The sequence below is a fragment of the Odocoileus virginianus genome, chromosome 17 (assembly GCF_023699985.2).
Source record: "Odocoileus virginianus isolate 20LAN1187 ecotype Illinois chromosome 17, Ovbor_1.2, whole genome shotgun sequence".
NCBI classification, from domain to species: Eukaryota; Metazoa; Chordata; class Mammalia; order Artiodactyla; family Cervidae; genus Odocoileus; species Odocoileus virginianus.
The window spans coordinates 43,788,848-43,809,620 of NC_069690.1; the positions used below are offsets into that span (position 1 = coordinate 43,788,848).

At 37.2% G+C, this 20,773-nt stretch overlaps 1 protein-coding gene across 2 annotated transcripts in view; it reads left to right on the plus strand.

Moving 5' to 3' along the window:
• The window catches only part of NSF (N-ethylmaleimide sensitive factor, vesicle fusing ATPase), a 148,796-nt gene that overhangs the window by 22,208 nt on the left and 105,815 nt on the right, over positions 1–20,773 (plus strand). For both annotated transcript variants that reach the window (XM_020873383.2, XM_020873384.2), the window contains exons 4-8: positions 1,111–1,150; positions 9,116–9,282; positions 12,411–12,518; positions 12,840–12,915; positions 15,391–15,546. In XM_020873383.2, the coding sequence (XP_020729042.1) occupies positions 1,111–1,150; positions 9,116–9,282; positions 12,411–12,518; positions 12,840–12,915; positions 15,391–15,546 (547 nt within the window). The remainder of the gene's footprint in view (positions 1–1,110; positions 1,151–9,115; positions 9,283–12,410; positions 12,519–12,839; positions 12,916–15,390; positions 15,547–20,773) is intronic.

The following is a 20,773-nucleotide window of genomic DNA, read 5'->3' on the forward strand; positions in this document are numbered from 1 at the left end:
GCAGCATCTTCTTACCCCCTCACCACCGCAAAGTTCACGAAGTTCAGATGAGTATACAAACTTGTTTTTCAGTCAAGGATTATTTTTCTCACTGTTCTTTGAAGTGTTGTCAGTAAGTACTTACTTTGAATCTATATCAAGCCAGTCCTGAATTCCTGCCTGAATTCAGTCTGTCCTGCCTCCATATATTCTTGCTGTTGTAACCAGTCGGTACCTAGGGAGAAGCTAAAAGCCTTGTCACAAATGCCTGACACTTCTTTGGCTAGTACACAGAGTAGTCGTGACCATCTAATGATTTGAATCCCTGCCTGGTTTCATCATAGCCTATCTGATGAGTTCTGATTTATTTTTCATGAATTGAACATCTTTCTTTTTGTGCTACTGTATCAAACAGTGTAACTATCCACAGTGCATTTAGAATCTGAAATGTCTGATACTACAGAGGCCTTCAGGAGCATTAAAATATTATGCAAAGGAACATCCTACTCAGTGGTGCCGGCTTTGCTGTAAAAAGGCAAGCTTTCTATGTTTTGAGGCCAGATATTCAGGTATAAATAAACTATAGCATATGTTTGCTAGGGCGGCTGTAACAAAGTACCACAAATTAGGTGGCTTAAAATAACAGAAATTTATTCTCCCACAGTTCTGGAGGCAGAAGTCTGAAATCAAGGTGTCAGCAGGGCTGTGTTCTCTCTGAAGGCCCTAGGGAAAAATCTGTTCCATGCTTAGCTTCTGGTGTTGTAGACAGTCTTTGATGTTCATTGACTGTGGATATATCACTTCAGTCCCTGCCTTTACTGTCACATGACTTTTTCCCCATTTGACTGTGTCTCTCTTCTAAGGAAGCCATGTTGGCTTAGAGTCTATCTTAATTCATTGTGACCTCATCTTTCCTTGATATCATCTGCAGAGACCGTTTCCAAATGCTGTTACATTCATTGGAGCTGGGAGCTAAGGCTTTAATGTATCTTTTTTTGTGGGGCATGGTTCAACACTTAACAGCCATGTTTTAGTCTTGGAATGTGTACATGAAATTCACAGAAATCCTGTTTTCCTCGTTTCTCTAATTTTCATGTGCTATTGTCTCCCCCCCCCCCTTTTGTTTTACAGCGAAAATGGGCTGGACTTTCTATTGGGCAAGAAATAGAAGGTAGGTATATTTTTTAGCTATCTGAGGTAGATTTTCTGTATGATTTTCTCATAGAGATCTGAACAGTTTTCTGTTCATCCATGTTACAGTTAGGTGTATGAGAATGAAAAGTAAGTAGTTACTTTGTCTACTTGTTATATGTCGTGAGTATTCCTGGGAAAGAAACATCCACATATTCATAGCTTACAGAAAAAGTGCAAGGTAAATTTTTGCACAAATTACCTTTAAGAGCACTGTGTAAAAATGCTGATATAGAACAGGGGTGGAGGAATTGATTAGAGACTGGATAATTAGCCAGAGAAATCTTACCAGCACTGGAGTTTTGAGCATGATTATGAAGTAGGAGAAAAGCATGACATGATAGTGACGAGGAGCAAAGGCTCTTTAGATGAGAAATAAAACAAATAAAAGGCACTGGGATGGGAGCAAGCAAATTATAGGCATCGCTCATAAATATGTTTGATTGAAAGGTTTTGCCTGAATGGGTTGTATTAAGTGATGAGAGGTGGAGTATGCAGTTAGTAGGCAGCCTGGAAATACATACTGAAATTTTTGGATTTTACACAAACACACTTAGAAGTTCTGAATAAGCCCATCAAAATCCTACCTTTAGAAAAGAGTTCTAATGTCATTGTGGAGTATAGCAAGGAGTGGGAAGAATTCAGGAGTGAAGGACAATTGCTGGGAGGTTATTTGACTTGCCTGGAATTAAGCTGAATAGGACTTTGTGAATGATGGCTATGGAAAAATTTTTTAAAAGTTGAAGTTGTGTTAAAGAGGAATAATCGGTATGACATGGTGATTCCATTTTACTGTATACTGAGATGTATTTTCTTATGTCTTTGTTTAAAAAGATAAATCAGGTTTAGGGTAAGGAGAAGAAAGGGTGGCAGTACTTAAGAAAACTATGGACTTTTAAAAATAAAATGTGTCATAAAGTCATCATAGTTCATTAGGGAAGGATGTGGAAAGCAATTTATGACTTAAGGGAAAAAAAAAGACTAAGCCACTTGTGGTTTATAAACCAAAGAGCTAATAAGTGAACACTGGCATTGTTTCTTAGTCATTGTGGCAAAGTTGGGGAAATGAAGTGTGAGTCGTTTTGTCAGGTAATTTTATGTTAACTTCATGGATTCAGTAGGGCAAGAAAAGAAAATCCAAGTGTAATTAAGTCACCTTTTTTCCTGCTAGCTTTTAAGACTAGCAGGAAAAATTAATAAACTAGTAAACTAATAAAAATTATTGATTAGTTTATTAATAAACTACTAAAAATTCATATTATGGAAAGGTTACAAAAACAATACAGAGATATCTTCTAAAAGATACCATTTGACTCTCATCTATACAATAGTTAATCTTTATATTCTGCCTTCCTGTTTCTCCTCTCATTTTGTAATTAACTGCTTCCCTTTTTTTTCAAGTTTTAAGTCTTTTTTTTTGTTTTTTAGTGGAAGAAGCAACTTTTTAAAAGTTGAGATATAATTGACATATTACATTATGTTAGTTTCAGGTATGCATGCATGCTAAGTCACTTTAGTCATGTCCAAGTCCGTGCAACCCTATGGACTGTAGCCTGCCAGGCTCCTCTGTCCATGGGGATTCTCCAGGCAAGAATACTGGAGTGGGTTGCCCTGCCCCCCTCTAGGGGATCTTCCAGACCCAGGGATCAAATCCTCGTCTCTTGTGTCTCCTGCTTTGGCAATCAGGTTCTTTACCACTAGCACCACCCTGATGCTGTGAAAGATTAAAGGCAGGAGAAGGGGACGACAGAGGATGAGATGGTTGGATGGCATCACCGACACGATGGACATGAGTTTGAGCAAGCTGTAGGAGTTGGTGAAGGGCAGAGAAGCCTGGCATGCTGCAGTCCATGAGGTTACAAAGAGTCGGACACGACTGAGTGACTGAACTGAACCACCTGACATAATGGTTTGATATTTACATAGCTTGTGAAATGCTTACCACAATAAATCTAGTTAACATCTGTCACAAGATTTTTTTTCTTGTGGTAGTGACTTGTAAGGTCTACTCTATTAGCAACATTCAAGTGTGCAATACAGTTTTACTCACTACAGTCACCATGGTGTACACGTTAGTTCATTTCTTTCTACAGTATTTACATGCTGTGCTGTGCTGTGTTTAGTTGCTTCTGTCGTGTTCAGCTCTTTGCGACCTCATGGACTGTAGCCCACCAGGCTCCTCTGTCCATGGGGATTCACTAGGCAAGAATACTGGAGTGGGTTGCCATGCCCTCCTCCAGGATTTACATGCTGTTCTTCCACAAATGACCTCATATTTGTTTTAGTCTCAGCTCTCCAATAAATCTCTTAAATGATCATGATCGGTCCTTTTGCCAGTTTCTACTTGGTTGGATAAAACCTATCCTCTAGTAGATTCCTCCAGGAAGTATATATGTGTACAGTGTTTCCTAAGTTCTTGGATATTCAGACTTTTTTCTTTTATATCTTTGATGCCCGTAAGGGCAGCTTGGCTGGATATAAAATTCTTGGCTTTTCTTTCCTTGAATTTCTTGAAAATACTGTATCACATTGCCTTATTTTGTACTGAACTGTTGAGAACCCTGATGCCAGTCTTGTTTTCTTACCTTTATAAGTAATTTGATTTTTTTGCCTGGGAGCCCTGAGGGGTTTTCTGTCTTTAAATTCTAATATCCTTGTTAGGATATTGCTTGGAATTGGCCATTCTGGGTCAACAACTCAGCTATACAATACTTTATTTCAGTATGTAGATTTAAATTTTGTCTATTTCCAGAAGATTTTCTTAGGTTTTGGTTTTAAATATTAGTTCTGACTGAACTGTTTTGATTTTCTTCTCCAGGGTTCTAATTATACATGTATTTTAGGCCTTATCTGTCTTACATCTCAGCTGCTTTCTCTCTATTCTTGGTAGATTCTTTATTTTTGTTATCTTGGTAGTTTTCTTGTCTTCATTCACTGCCTCTTATTAAATACTAACTTGAATCTATTCTTCCATGGACACTTTGTAATTTATTATTTGCTTCTGAGTAGTTTTATTTTTCCTTGATTTCTTTGCTGTGTTTGATAAATTCATTGCATTTCTTTTATTAATATTTGTTTCTGTTCTTAGTTTTTAATCTTCTGACTTCAGGTGTTTTGTTATATGTCTAAGTACTTGTTTGAGGATATTTAATTTAGTTTAAAATGTTATGTATATTTTCTATTTCATAGTTGATCTTTTTAGAGAAGACAGCTAAAATGCTGCAATACTGCAGTACTGCAATACTGTTTTCTTTACAGTAACTTTGTGGAATTATTTTTTTTCTGTTTCACATGATTTTGTAGGCAAAATTATTAGTGCAAGAGCATTCTTTTCTGTTAGTGTAGAGAAGGGTAGTTTCTTTAATAATGGTGAGGGGGTAGATAGAAAGGTTGGTTGGCATAGCTTATTTGTCTTTGGTTTCTGTGTGATCCCTAATTTTCCTCTCTGTCTTCTTTCCTTTATTGCCATGTCTTGAAAGGCACCACCCTTTCTCTAGTTACCTGATTCTTTCCAGTGATTCTTTGATGTTACTACTTCAGTTCCACTCACTTTCAGGTCCTTTTTGGGTACCTAGCGTCTTGGACTACCAAGTCCCAAACCTGTGTATAGTGTTTTGGCTGATGTTAGACTTTCTCTTTTGAGGGGTGATTTTTGTTTGTATTTTCCCTATGTACTGCTTTCCCTTCTTTTTTTCCACAGTGGGAGCTCTGTCTAATCTTGTTACATATTTCTCTATTTTCAAGTAGTTTGAGTTTTATGGTATCCTCTGTGTCTTAGTAATGCTGACGGTGTGGACTGTGCGTAGCATTATTTGTTCTCCTTGCTGTTCCCACAGAGTTTTAGGAGGATGTGTGGGAATGTTCAGATTCACATTCACATCCTCTGAATCCAAGCTTTTGAACATATTCAAAGATATATTAACTTTAAACTGGTTGAAAGAAAGCAATTACTTAAAGCAGTTGCCTGGAACACATTATGAGCCTAGTCTGTAGGCTCAAGATGCCTGAGAAGAGAAGTTGGTAAAGTGGAAGGAGAGAGTTATCCTCTTTCTCATTTAGGAACTTGGCAACTTATTGTTTGTTTGTTTTTTCCTGAATCAGAAGGAACTTAAATATTGGGATTATCTTTATTTGGTCTTTTCTTTGTGGAAGTAGGATTAAAGATAAAATTTTTTGCCTGGGGGTGAAAATAAAGGAAATTAGATACAGATAACTGGTAGTGAATGTTGGAGAATTAGTGCTTTCTAAACTTGCAACCCACTCCAGTATTCTTGCCTGGAAAATCCCATGGACTGTAGCCTACCAGGCTCCTCAGTCCATGGGGTCGCAAAGAGTCGGACACGACTAAGCGACTTCAATCAATCCAATCCAAACTTGCCTCACAGAAATACCTGGGGAATTCTGTTTTTGTTTTTTTGTTTTTTTTTTGTTTTTGTTTTTGGAGAAGGAAATGGCAACCCACTCCAGTATTCTTGCTTGGAAAATCCCATGGATGGAGAAGTCTGGTAGGCTACAGTCCATGAAGTCCGCAAAGAGTCGGACATGACTGAGCAACTTAACTCTCACTTTCATATGTCTCTGTGCATTGGTCTCTTGAGTTTATATCAGTCTCTGGGCCTAATCAGGGAAGGGGAGGGGGTTGGAAATAGAAGGGAGGGACCTCCAAGGCCAGGTTCATAGCTCCAGCTAGTGAATTTCTCTGCCCTTGGAGCCTGTGGTACCCGACCTGCTGGTATTATCTCTGTAGCCCTGGTCCCTCTCTTGTGCCCCGGGAAGTCTGAAGGGAGGGGGAGAGCTGGGGGGCAGGGCAGAGGGGATCTTTAGAAAAAAAAAAAAAGGATTCTCAGGCCCCTCCCTTGGGGAGTCTGATTCATGAATCTGTGTTTTTAACAACCACCCTTAAGTAGTTGTTATCAGTCACATTTTTGGGAATATTGACATAAGTGATTCCCTTAACTGTGTCCTTCTCACCTGAAAGCATAGCATGAGCTGAGACAGTGGAGGAGTTCAGCACCAAAGGGAAGTAGGTCAGTGCGTGAAGCCAGGGTTCCCTGTTTGTAGACACTGTCAGAGATAAAAATGAACACTTGTTAAATCTAATGACAAGACCGATGTGTATGGAGCTTAGGTTTCTAATTTCTGTAAACTTACTTTTCTAAATATGAGTGTTCTTAACTTTTAATGCAGATAAATTCTGTTGTGAAAAAGAAAATTCAAGATGAAATGAAAAGAATGTGTTTTTTGGCCTTAAATTGTGTTTAAAGCATTCTCCTGCTACCAGAAATGCTTATCTTGAATGTAAAATCAGTTCTTTAAAAAGGCAAATCAAACAGACCTAATTGGCAGAATTATAAAACTTAAGTGTTCAGACGGGACTAAGATGAAGTAAGTTTGAGGTAAGGAAGGGTTTGGGGGCCTGATTGTTGTCTTAATGTAGCATAAAGGTACAAAACTTTTTCAGTGTAAGTAGAGGTGTAGGCAGAGAGAGAATAGGAAGTTTGGTATGAAGGGGAGTGCTTATTCAAAGATTCTGAAACAGGAGTTCTGTCTGTTAGGAGAATTTTTTAGTCAGGTCAGTGATTTTAGTTCTCAGACTAAATCTTTTAGAAGAATCGTTTAGTTTTCCCTCTGTCTGTAAGTACCATGTTTTAAGTATTGCAGACTGATGTTCAGTTAACACATGTTTTTTTGAACCTGTCTTTGTAATACCTGTTCAAAGCATTGGCTATATGTTTTTGTTTATAAATTAATCTTTGATGTTAAATTGCCATTGGTCATAAAATAAGAAACATTCTTAACCTTTTGGCCCTTTGTTCCTTGTTGAAACCTTAGGGGCATCTGTCCCTTTGGGGGCTGATGATGGCGCTGACCATGGTGCTGCCTGTGAAACTGTCCATGGTACTGCCGTAGCATTTGAAATTGTAACAACTTGGTCTTTTCTATTTAGGAACACTGACCTTTAAATTAAGATGCATTTGAAAACTATAGTCAGTATTGATGATATTTTAATAACATATTCAAATTTCTTGGTATAAGAATGGTTCACACACGTGTATATATCCATGCATATATGTATACATATGCATATACACACACATGATGATGCTATGAAATTGTTTTGGAGTCTTTAATGCACAAAATTGTGTCATACTGTGCAACCCTTTCTGAATTATACTTTTTTCACTCAATATTATGTTTTAATGGACCATTCATCTTTATTAAATATATATCAGATTTTAATTTTAAGTGCTACACATTATTCTACATTATGACTATGCCACATTTTATTCATAATTTCCTGACTGATAAGCATTTTCTAAATGTTTGACTATTAGAAATATGCTGCAATGAACCTCCCTGTAACTTTCTAGTTCAAGAGTCTTCTGGGGACAGACCCCTGGAAATGAGATTGTCAATCGACTTGTTTATTTTCCATTAATAATTCATCCTATAAATATTTCGTTGTATGGAGAAACAACTAACCTGTCTTATGAAAATCACTCAGAATGTAATATGTACTTCCTAGGAAGTACACAAAAAGAACACAACATGCAGAAGTGGAGGCCAGAGAGTATTCTGAAACTCTCAGCTGAGATTTGAGCTTATCTTTGATCTTCAGCAAATTTTCCAACCCTCCATCCTGGCTTTCTTTGTTATTTTGCTTTTGAAAACATATATCAAGTATGTGTGTCCCCTTTATGATGGCCGACCAAAATACAAAAATATGATTAATTAAGCAATTTCATTCAAAGAACTTACAAAAAATCCTTGTACTTAACTCAAGACTAGACTTAGCTAATCTGTAAGAAATAAGTTGAGAACAGAAATTGAGCATGAAAGGGCCATAAAGATTTATCTAGCCCAGTCTTATTTTATAGGTGTGACAAATCAAGGCACAGAAAGTTAGGTGATTTATAGATTCGTCCATTTACTAATAGATTGAAACACATGGTTTCCAGAGTCCCTTTGTTAGTAGCATGGAAAGTTTAGGTGTTTTGCTCCTGTTGTTTCATTTAAACAGTTCATGAATATATTAAGCATCCTGCCGACACTGTTGTTTGTTTGCTGTGCTCAGTCATGTCCGACTCTTTGCGACCCCATGGACTGTAGCCCACCAGGCTTCTCTGTCCTTGAAATTTCCCAGGCAGAAATACTGGAGTGGGTTGCCATTTTCTCTTCCTTGGGGTTTTCCCGACCCAGGGATTGAGCCTGCATCTCTGGCATCTCCTGCATTGGCAGGTGGATTCTTTACCACTGAGTCACCTGGGAAGCCCACAGACACTATTAGGTGCTGTTAATACACAAGTGAGCTAAAGGTCTGGTCTTTGTCCTGTTATGCTTGTAGGACTTACGGTGGTTCCCCTGAAATCATAGATGCTCAGTAAATATTTTTGTACTATTAAAAAAAGAAATGTCAAAGTCTTAAGTTGCTCTGGAGGAAATCCCTCTAGAAAACATTTTTTTCTCAAGGGTTTTTTTGGTTTTGTTTCGGTTTTTGTCCTACACTCTTAATTTGCTAAAGCAAGAGTCCACACCTCTTACCTTAGCTCTTTCTTGTGTCAAGCAGAAGTCTTGTTTGAAAACAGCATGGTATGCCATCTCCACTAGGACTTCCCATTCTGTCACTCCATCCTCTGCTTAATGAGGAGGAAGATGGAGAGGCTTATGGGGGCAGCTGTAATTTCCCCAGAGCAGTTAGGTGAGGGGTAAATATACAGGAGATTGCTGTTCAGTATGTTCCAATTAAGTCAGGGGGAAGAACATCTCTAGTAGTTATTATTATGTTTAAAAAATATCTGTGCCTTATATATCCCTCCAATGAAGGTCATGAAAAATCCCCCTTTGGTCAAGTTCTAATTCATTTATGTGAAACTTTTAGTTACTTGAAGCACAGCAAGGATTTCGTGTCTTTGTGACTTAAAAATGCTCCTTTTTTCCTCCCCAGTGTCCTTGTATACCTTTGACAAAGCCAAGCAGTGCATCGGCACGATGACCATCGAGATTGATTTTCTGCAGAAAAAAAGTATCGACTCCAACCCATACGATACTGACAAGATGGCCGCAGAGTTTATTCAGCAGTTCAACAACCAGGCATTCTCAGTGGGTCAACAGGTAGTTTTAAACTTTCTTTCATTTAGAGACATTTTTATCTCTGTACTTGTCCAAAATTAATTGTTTTTTAAAAGCTGAGAGGAGCTTTGCATATGAGCAGCTATATCTAAGGTGAGTGATAAAAAGTGAGGGAAATAGATTTGCTGAACCTCTAGCAGACTGTTTAGAAAAATTATAAAGTTAGCTTACGGTGTCATATATGACAGCAGCTTTTCTTTCTGTAAATTTGGGAGCACTATAGACATGTGTATCAAATTTCTTTTCTTGCCATGGGACATTTGTCTGGGGCTGTCTTTCTGTTTTCCTGATGTATTTCTATAGAAAAGTAATTCTTAACTTTATGAGCTGCTTTGAGAATCTTAAGAAAATTACATGTAAATATATATTCAGTTTTTTATGGAGCTTTTGAAGCCCAGATTTTCTTTTCTTAAAAATAATATTGCTTATAAAGAAGATGAGGGTCATATATACAATGGAATATTACTGAGCCATTAAAAAGTGAAATAATGCCATTTGTAGCAACATGGATGAACCTGGAGATTATCATACTGACTGAATGAAGTGAATCAGGTAGAGAAAAACGTGATGTCACTCATATATGGAATTTAATCTTAAAAAAGAAGTGAACTTATATACAAAACAGAAGTGACTTACAGTTATTGAAAACAAACTTACGATTACCTAAAGGGAAACACTGGGGGAGGGATAAATCAGAAGCTTGGGGTGAACACACACACACACACACACATACACACACACACAAACTACTATATATAAAATAGATAACCAACAGAGACCTACTGTATAGCACAGGGAACTCTACCCGATATTTTGTAGTAACCAATATGAGAAAAGAATCTAAAATAGAATGAATATGTGTATAATTGAATCACTTGGCTGTACACCTGCAGCTAACGCAACAGGGTAAGTCAACTGTAGTCCAATAGAATAAAAGAAAAAGATGATCCTGTTTATATTGCTCCCTTCTTTGGACTTCAGTTAGTACATTGTTTGGTCTCCTAAGAAATTCTGTGTGTGTGTGTGTTTTTTAATTTTACCTAAAAAATGTGTGAGTTCATAAATTATTATTTGTTTTTCTACATAAACAATCTCTGCTCTTTTGACCTTACCATTCCATTTGTCTCTTTTTCTGTGACTTCTGAATCATTAACTCCTTCCTCCTACCATAGCTCCATAGCAGCTGTTCTCAAACTATGGCCTTGAGGCCCTTTCAGGGGGTTTGTGAGGTCAAATCTAATATCAAAACATTTTTTATAAAGGATGTTATGTGCCCATTTCCTCTTATTCTCTCACAAGTGGAGTTGTGCAGGCCACATGATGGGTACTAGCATAGTTACACTGCCTGCTGAAGCAAACATGAATGCCCAGTGGTCTTCCATTAAGCAAGAAATGAGAGATTTGCAGAAATGTCACAGTGCCACTCTTCCCACTTATGTTTTATACCTTGGGAAATGGAAATACTTTCAAATAAATTATAAATATGTTATTTGTGTTAATATATAATGTACTTTATTTTTTTTTAATTAATAAAATTTCTTGTTCTAATTTCTGAAATAGTGAATATCAACAGATTGCAATCCATATAAACAAAATTTGGGGGTTTAGGAATGTAAAAGGATTCTGAGGCCAAAAGTTTGAAAATTCCAACTTCATAGTGTTCTGATCTCTTATGAGTTAGATAGACTGTCCTTGTGTCTCTCCTGTGGGAAGGCCTGTAAAATGGGAGAAATGGCAGGAGGAGGGACCTGTGGAAATGAGGGTAGTGTCATTACCTGGAAAGACGAGACTCTTAAGGATTTGGTTAACCCATATATCATAATATCAGATTTTCACAATTGGAAACTTGAGTTACTGATAGACAGGAAAAGGACACAGAACACCTATTATTGTTTTTAAGAGTACTGGAATTGAAATGAACCTCAGAGGTAATCTTGTCTAACCTCCTCATTTTGCACATGAGGAATTTTATTTAGGTCCAGAGACGATCTGTGAGCTGCCCTGTGTGGCTGAGACAAGAACCTGCTAGTTAGTTGATCCGTTCATTAACAAATACTTATTGAACACTTAGTATGAGTTCAGTAAATACTATTTTAGGCTCTGTAGATTTTTGGTGAATAAAACAGACACATTTCCTACCTTTGTAGAGCTTCCTTTCTAGTTGGGAAAGACAGAAAAGAAGAAAGAAATGCCATATCCTGTTAATGTCAGTCAAATGGGATGATGCACTAGAGATCCGCTGGGCTGCTACTTGGAATTAGATGGATTGAGGAGGCTCCCCAGGATGATAGGTAGCTGATAATTTGTTGACTTACCTGCCCATTGCTTTTTGGGCTTCACCATAGTCCTTCTGGATTCCTAAACTTTCTGATAGTTGCGCTCAAATTGCCTAACTAAAATTTCATTGTTTTTACCTTCTCCTTTAGCTTTTGTATTTTAATAGAAAATGCCTTGGTATTTGTAATAATTTAAAACCCAGTGACATGCAAACGTCTACAAACCCACGAAAGAAAATCCTCTATAATACAGAGAAAGAATAAATATCTTAAATCATTCTTCTTAGTATTTATTCCCATTCTTGGTAATTAGTGGTGGCAGGATTGACAGTCAGCCTTGTTCATTGTATTTTTGTTATACCCTGGTATCCCGAAGAGGGCCGAGCTTGTAGAAGGCACTTAATCAATAATTGGTGAGTGAATGAGCATTCAGAAGCTGTCTCTGCACTTGAATGGAAGGCACTTTGTATTGATTGTAGAAAAGCATGATGTTAGAGGCACCCAACCAAGGCTTGCATCCTGGCATTGTCACTTGCTGTGACTCTAGGTCCCATTTAACTCCTCTCTGAATCTCAGCATCCTTACTGATAAAATAGGACTGATGTTTTGCAGAAGAGTTAGTGAGTATTAATTACGGAACATCCTGTAATGTTTGTTTGGCACACAGCAGATACTCAGTAAGTGTTAGTTCCTTTGCTCTGTGGGTAGTTTGCCTTGTGGAGAAGAGTGAGCTGAGAAAGCTGCTTGCCTGTGTTTGAAAAACATTGGCGATGATGTGAAAATCAAATCATTATATCACGAAGTGATTTTTTTCCCCCTGTCTTTTCTACATAGCTTGTGTTTAGCTTCAATGAAAAGCTTTTTGGCTTACTGGTCAAGGACATTGAAGCCATGGATCCTAGTATCCTCAAGGGAGAGCCTGCAACTGGGAAAAGACAGAAGGTATGTTTCATTTCTGATCATCTGTGTGATGTGCACTGTGCAAATTAGTATAACTTTCCTAGCCATTCTCTACCTCAGTGATTTCTTTTATATTATGTACTCTTTTAAGATAGTTGGGGAAAATTGCCTTTAAAGCCAGCATAGTTATTAAAATATAGTATAAAACAGACTTATGTGAAGATCTAATAGTAATTTGAAATAGCTGATAGTTTGAAAAATTTGCTTTGCTCATGGAGACTTCATTTCTCTTTTGTTTTTCACCTTGCTTTGAGAAGTCCAGAAATCTGCTATAAGACTGCTAATTATTGTCTTTCTTTATAGATTGAAATAGGGCTGGTTGTTGGAAACAGCCAGGTTGCATTTGAAAAAGCAGAAAATTCATCACTCAATCTTATTGGTAAGATTTACAGTTTTTCAGAAGATTCTGAATAAAGTGGGGCCATCTGTTAATAATGGGCTTTCCTGGTGGCTCAGACAGTAAAGAATCCACCTGCAATGCGGGAGACCAGGATTTGATCCCTGGGTCGGGAAGATCCCCTGGAGGAGGGCATGACAACCCACTGTAGTAGTCTTGCCTGGAGAATCCCCATGGACAGAGGAGCCTGGTGGGCTACAGTCCATGGGGTCGCAGAGAGTTGGACATGACTGAGCGACTAAACACAGCACATCTGTTAACAATACATGACTCAACTACAGTGATTAAACAGGGAGAGAGAATAGAGATACTTGCCTTGAAAAGGCTTATCACAGAATCATGGAGTATTTCATATCTTTCAGATATACTGATGTAGAAAAAATTTAAAACCCTCACTAGATCAATTTTGTCCAATAGAAATATAATGTGAGCCATGTATGTCATTTTAAATTTCCTAGTAACCTCACTAAAAATAAGGGAAAAGATACAGATAAAAATTAATTTTTAAACTTTTAATCAATATGTGTAGGCTGACAGAAGATTCATAAAAAATATTCAGAAAGTTCCTGTATACCCTTAACCAGCTTCCTGTGATGGTACCTCTTAAGTAACCATAGTACACTTTTCCAAAACTAGATTAACATGTTTCCATTGCTGCTAACTAAACTAGAGACTTTATTTGGATTTCATCAGTTTTTTCATTATGTCCTTTTTCTGTTCCAGGATCTAACGTGGAATTCCACGTTGCATTTAGTGGTTTAGTCTCCATAGTCTTCTCCAGTCTCTGACAGTTCCTCAGACTTTCACTGTCTTTTCATGACCATGAGAGCTGGTCATGTATTTTGTAGAATGTCCCTCAGCTAGTTGTGTGTTAAATGTGATACTAGCATTATTTCCATTAGTGACTGAGTTAAATGATCAATGTACAGGTAAAAAAAAGTCTTTCCAGCAGATTCATAGTTCAGTCCTACTCTTGTACATAAACCCCACTTTTATTATATTAAAATAATGCGGATTGGGCTCTAAAAATAGTAACTCATCAGCATAATGATGCCATTAACTGTATTTACCTATGTTGATGTCTATCGTAGTATAAGGTAGAGGATTTTCAGTGGTTACACACTATTATATCCAAAGTCATTTAAGTTTGAATGCGTGTCCTTTTCTCCAGAGCCATAAATTATCATTCCTCTTTTATTGTTTCTCAACTGTAAAATATTTATTTCGTGAAATATGAATAAGCACTCAAAAACAGCTCACTCTAAAATTTAAAATATTTGATTATATCTTCATACTGTTTTATAGTTCTTTTTGCTTAACATATTTCAAACATCTTATAAATATACTTCTACAGTATTGTTTTTAATGACTAATATATTATTTTATGGCTTCCCTGGTGGCTAAAGAATCCACCTACCAAGTAGGAGACTCAGGTTCGATCATAATTAGGATATATCATAATCTACTGTTGTTGGCCCAGTATGTTTCTGGAGTGATTTCGTTGTATATTATATGGTATATTATCCCAAGAGTTGCATCACTTTCATACAATGGAGGTAATTTCTAAGGGTGATTAATAGTTTTTCCCATTTGAAAGTAAAATTATATAATTTGGCCACAAGAGGGCAGTAGAGTGTAAGAAAAGTATTTTTGGTTACTTCATAAAGGAAGTGTTAAGTCCACAAAACCCTAACCATACAATTAGCATCTAGGGTAAACTTTTTCTAATGTGACCTGTTATTCCCTAATTAAAAGAAAACTATAGTTCTTTGTTTTTTTTGTTTATGTGGACTGTACTAAGGCACTTTTATTCTTTGTGTTTGAGAGAGAGTGTGGTTCTCTTGAGTTACTTTAGGGGGCACTATGACATTTAAGTTAGATAATTTTCTTCTTTGTGAAAGAATTTGAAAACATGAATTTTGAAATCATCCAAGACTTTAGGATAATTTTAGATTATTGTGCAAATGAAGAAAAAGCAAATAAGACTTTAAACTTCATACACCTTTTCAAGCTGAAGAGTTAAATTCCTGATTATATACTTAATTTAGATAAGTATATGTATTTTTAAATATTACTTTAGGAGCCTTGAGGGACTGCTAGATTTCAGTTGCATTTCTGGCAACTAGTGTTTTCTTCATCAGATATGCACACGGTGTTTCTTCTAATCAACCAAGTTAGTTAAGTTGGTTAGGAGTTAGAGGTCAAGAAGACTAAGCTCCATGGATTGACTACAGCATAGTTGAGCCAGTCATTTTGAAAGTGTTTTGCTGACCCTAAATGAGGACCAGGCAAACTAGCAAATATAACAAAACTCATCCTTCTTAAAAAATCAGCGAAGGTGTTTTCATGTTTGATAGCTTTTCTTGATTCACTGAGGATGCCCAGGGAGTTCTGACTTTCTTTTTACACTTAGTGGTGAAGTTCTTTCTCACATTTGATTATCTTTGTTTGAAATAGGCAAAGCTAAAACCAAGGAAAATCGCCAGTCTATCATCAATCCTGACTGGAACTTTGAAAAAATGGGAATAGGAGGTCTGGATAAGGAGTTTTCAGATATTTTTCGACGAGCATTTGCTTCCAGAGTATTTCCTCCAGAGATTGTGGAGCAAATGGGTGAGTTTTAAAAAGAAAAATTGGATAAAATCTTATACTGTTTTAAAAAATTGGATGTGATAAAATCTGTTTTCAGTAATGTTTTGAAATTATTTTTCAGGCCTGACAAACTGTTTCAAACTTTTTCTTCCTCTTTTAAAACTTAAAAAATCTTTTAAAGTTTTAAGATTTTTAAAACTACATTTTAATTTTATGGGAAAATCATAAAAATAATTGTGGTTGCTTAATTTAATTTATTCAAGTATGTTTCTCTATAGGACATATTTAGAAATTTCATTATATATTTATGAATTTTTACAATGGGGCCTATTTAGAAATGTCATCTGACCCTAAAGATTCATTAAAGGTCAGATTTACCTTGCCGAATAGTCATTATCTATCAGACTATGAATACTGTTCTAATATTAGCTGTTGCTTTTTTTTAAATTGTATTACCCAGTTAATACATCTTCATACCTGGTAAATGGATACTTGGCATGTTTTTAATTAATGCAAAAGGACAAATGCAGCATATACATAGGAATTTCCACATTGCTTGCAAAGAAATGCACTAGTCATTTATCACTTTTTTCTTGAAGGTTTATTTAATTTATCTGTGTGTGAAATGGCTTTATTTGCCCTGGTGGGAATGCTGTCCTGACTGTTTTCATATGCATATCATATGTTGGATTGGAATGTTAGCTACAGAATATCTGAGGAAGGAATTTATACCATAACAGCTTCTGGCAGATTATTCGTGTTAAAAACTGTATCCAAAAAAACTGAAGGAATACAACTATATTACTCCCTTCACCTCCATCATTCTTTATCTTTAAATTGCTACTGGGAGATAAGAGTATATTCATCATGGTGGGGCTGAGCACTACTTTCTAGGCAGTAAGTGCTTGGTTCTGTCAGCCTCCTATTGTTGGTAGCCTTTCTGCCTGGTCGCTCGCTCCGATAAGTTACACACAGCACACACCTGTTCACTGGCTAAAGGTCGAGTTTGAAATTGGATTAAGAGAAAATGACAGAGACCCTCATCACCTGAGTTTTATACACCTTGAAATGGCAATAACATACTTTTTTTATCTGAAAGACACAAAGGCCAAGTCCATAAAAAAACAGAATTTTAATTTGGAAAATAGTTAAAAATGTGATGGTTTGCTACCTTGGTAATGTGTATTTTGAGGCACAATAAATCCATAAAACTTTAAAATAAAGACATGGAAATATTGCTTAAGTATGTTTGAGGTATAAGCAGAGATTTAAGGGTGATTCCAAATGTTCTAAGTTATTCTTGTGCAATATCTCTTTACTCATTTTCAAGCCCGAGCACCATACAGAGAGTATGATGATTGTGTCTTTGAACATTTAAACTCCCCCTGGTGTCTCAGCGGTGAAGAATCTGCCTGCCATGCAGCAGATGTGGGTTCGGTTCCTGGGTTGGGACGATCCCCTGGAGAAAGGAATGGCAACCCACTCCAGTATTCATGCCTGGGAAAGTCTATGGACAGAGCCTGGAGGGCTACAGTCCATGGGGTCCCAAGAGTCAGATACGACTTAGCGAGTAAACCACCACCCCTCTACAGCCGACAAGTAGAAAAAGAGCCGCTTCTATAAGTTATATACTTTAACTATATTAAAATATTTTCTCATGGTTTAAATGCTTACGAGGATTCAGATACTAGTTTCCTGTTTGTGCATTGTCCAAACCTTGCTCATTAGGGCCTCTCTCTGAGGTTAAGAGAACAACCTATAAAGAAGTAAACCCATTTCTGTTGGTTTGTGACTCTGTCAGCTCTTGAAGAGTTTGAAATTAAATCAAAACAGATTTGGAATTTCTGAGTGACTTTAGTCTGTTTCTGCAGTCCATATTGAAATCAGTTGAATTGTACAGTATGCTTTTTGTTGTTAACGTGCTTTTTGACCAAGGACCTTGAATTTCAGTTTTGTTTGTTAGTACTACTACCCATTACCTTTTTTATGGATTTATTTTTCTAATATTTTTACTGATTTACTTAGGCATACATGAGTTCTCTTAAAAAAGTAATACTTTTTTTTATCTTTCTGGCTTTTTGTCATCAAGAAGCATGTGTTGTCAATTTGACTTAAAAGATAATAAATTGGGGTGGGAGGGAGGCTCAGGAGGGAGGGGATATATGTATATATAGGGCTAATTTACATTGTTATATAGCAGAAACTAACAACATTGTAAAGCAATTATGTTCCATTTAAAAAATAAAAAAAATGGGGTGGGGGGAGGCAGTAAGTCTTAAGGTACCTTGGTGTTTGAGCTGAACTGAGAGACTTTCTCCTTTGTCTGAGTGAAGACTCTCCGTGTCCTTGTGCTGCCTTTTTAGTGGTGAAATGGCTGAGAAGGAAATCTCTTGCTGTGCATGTATTATTCCTTATTTTCCTTTGGAGGCTTCTTTTCGCATTTGAATTTTGGAGGAATTAATAGTAGAAAAATTTCATTGCCTTCTGAGTACAATGTGGTTAGAAAGTTCTCATTAGGCTTTGATAAAGGCATATAAAAAGTACAAATTGCTACATTTAATTTAAGATTACATGCATCTTTTTTATGTATACACTGTGTTCTTTTACCCTGCCAAGTGGGAACAGAATTGGCTGATTTTTTTCCTTCATTCTTTGTTAACTAAATAGTCAACCTGTGTGGGATCTCACTGGACATGGATATGACTGGTTAAATCAGTTCAAATGAAAAAAATAGGGATTAGAAAAGAATAATTAATGTAGGTTGAGACTGTTTTGTTTTATTTAAACAGGGAACATTTTTATTTTGGCTTGAGACCAAATCATTGTCTTTACCATGGAATCTAGAGTTAAGTCTACTTTGTAAACAGGAATCTTAACTAAATGGATCTTCTTGCCTATATATCAAGGTTTCAAGTTCACAAAGTGATAAATTTAGAATTCTCTTCTGTCATTGTGTTTATGAGACTGATAGTTATGCTTCTAGGTAATATAGTTCTTTCCTCTTGCCTGTAAAACTTCATGTTGCTTTTCAAAATTGCATATATAGTTTAGATACATACAGAATTTTGCTGATGAGATACAGAGAAACTAAAGAATTAACCAGAGGCACACAATTATGCAGAAAAAATAGGGATCAAATAATGTAATAGACATGAAATAAGTGTCCCAGAGTTTCCCATATATTAGTTTTTCTCAAAATACTTTCAAGTTTGGAGTATATACCCTCCTGTTTTTGCTATAGTATTTTAAGAGAGAATCTTTTAACATTTTTACTTCTTCCTTTTTGGCTCTGCTGAATCTTCCTGGGCTTTTCTCTTGTGGTGAGTGGGGGCCACTCTCAAGTTGCGGTGCGTGGGCCTCGTTGCAGGGGCTTCTCTGGTTGCTTAGCACGGGCTCGAGGGCTTCAGGCTTCAGTAGTTGCAGCTCCTCTGCTCTAGGGTGCGGGCTTAATAGTTGCGGCGCATGGCCTTAGTTGTTTCAAGGCATGTGGGAGCTTCCCGAATCAGGGATCCAATTCATGTCTCCTGCATTTGCAGGTGGATTCTTTACTGCTGAACCACCAGGGAAGCCCCTGTTAAAATATTTTTTTTTTAATGTAGAATTAAAGTCAAGGAAGGTCTTTAAGGGGAAAAGAGGTCACATACAACCAGCCCCACAGAGAGTGGAAGAAAGGTCATTTGTAGAATTAGGAAAAGGAGTTACTTTGAGGAAATGTACTTTGACTTCTGTTGTTCTTGTTTCAATCACTCTGTTTACTTTTTCCTTGTCTGGAGCAGTTGGACTCACCCCAAAACCCACATGGGGCTGCTCTTCCTAGAAAGCACATGAAAGCATTAGCAAGGAAAACTAGGGCTAAAGTTTGCACTTAGCAGGTACCCAACAGCCTCTTAGTTAGAATGTTCTCCAGCACCTACAGTGATAGCTGTTTAGTTAGGAAAGACCTTAATTCCTTACTCTGTGGGATAATAGAAGTACCTTTTGGGGCCCAGGATAGAAACCAGCCTCAGTAAGTGAGGGTGAATAAACGCACAGCCCTGCGTCCACCGAGATTTCAGTGGAATGCCCTTGTGCTCCTGTTCAGCCCTTCACCATGCTCACTGCCCGGTGTGCAGTTGTGTGGAGAGTGCTCTGGGCACAGGGTCACCTCCATTTTCATTGTAGCTCTTTGGTTGGAAAAGATAGTTTGTACAAAGAAACTCCTTTTTTGGCATCCCTTGCAGTTACCTCTATACCATAAATGTCAGAGCAAAAACAACTTTTTTTCAAAGAACAGTGAAATAATTTTTAAAGAATTACTGTCTCTTAATATAATTTCAGGACTAAGTTCACATGCATCAAGCAAAGTGGCTTTGGCAGAAGTTATCTGTTTCAGAGCTGGAAGGAAAAGAGTGTAGTGACTTAGAGGCCTCAAGCCTCATCCTGTCCTTGGGTGGACCTGTACCTTATAATTGGGCTTCCCAAGTGGCTCAGTGGTAAAAGAATCCGCCTGCCAGTGCAGGAGACCGTGGAGACACAGGGTGGATCCCTGGGTCGGGAAGAGCCCCTGGAATAGAAAATGGCAACCCACTCCACTATTCTTGCCTGGAAAATCCCATGGACAGAGGAGCCTGGTGGACTACAGGGCATGTGCTCACAGAGTTGGACACAGCTGAGAACCAGCACTATGTGATAGAAATGCAGGCCACCACGTGGGCAGTAAAGCCAATAGTTAGCATCTTGTACCCCCTTTCGTTGAAACTGACACTGTGTTCTTTTTGTCCTCTTTCTCTGCCTCCATCTCTAAGCCCATTTTCAATCTGTATTTTTAAGGCCTCTTTTGAAATTTTAGAGGAAAGCAACTTTTTTCTGATATCACCAGTGAAACTGCAGTTACTCTACCAAGTCAGCTGCCAAGAAGATAAGGAGCCTTTCAATCACATGCAGACATCTTTCACATGCTAAAAACAGTGCAAATAAAATACAGTGGAAGAAAGGGCACTGAGGTTTTGTCGATGCCATATTTGGGAGAGAGGGAGTTTTTGCTGAGATTAACATAAACACTGACACTCTTAAAATGCATTTTCACACCCCCACACATGAGGAGAGATTGCAATTTAAATGGGGGTTAAGACATCTTGCCGAACTCTAGGGCTCTGTAAAAGGAACCCTAAGGCTAAAGAGCTTATCTGAAATTTGAAAAAAAAAAAAAAAAAAAATGAAGCTTTCTGACATTCATCTTTTTTCCTTGTATTAGTCATAACTTGCTTTT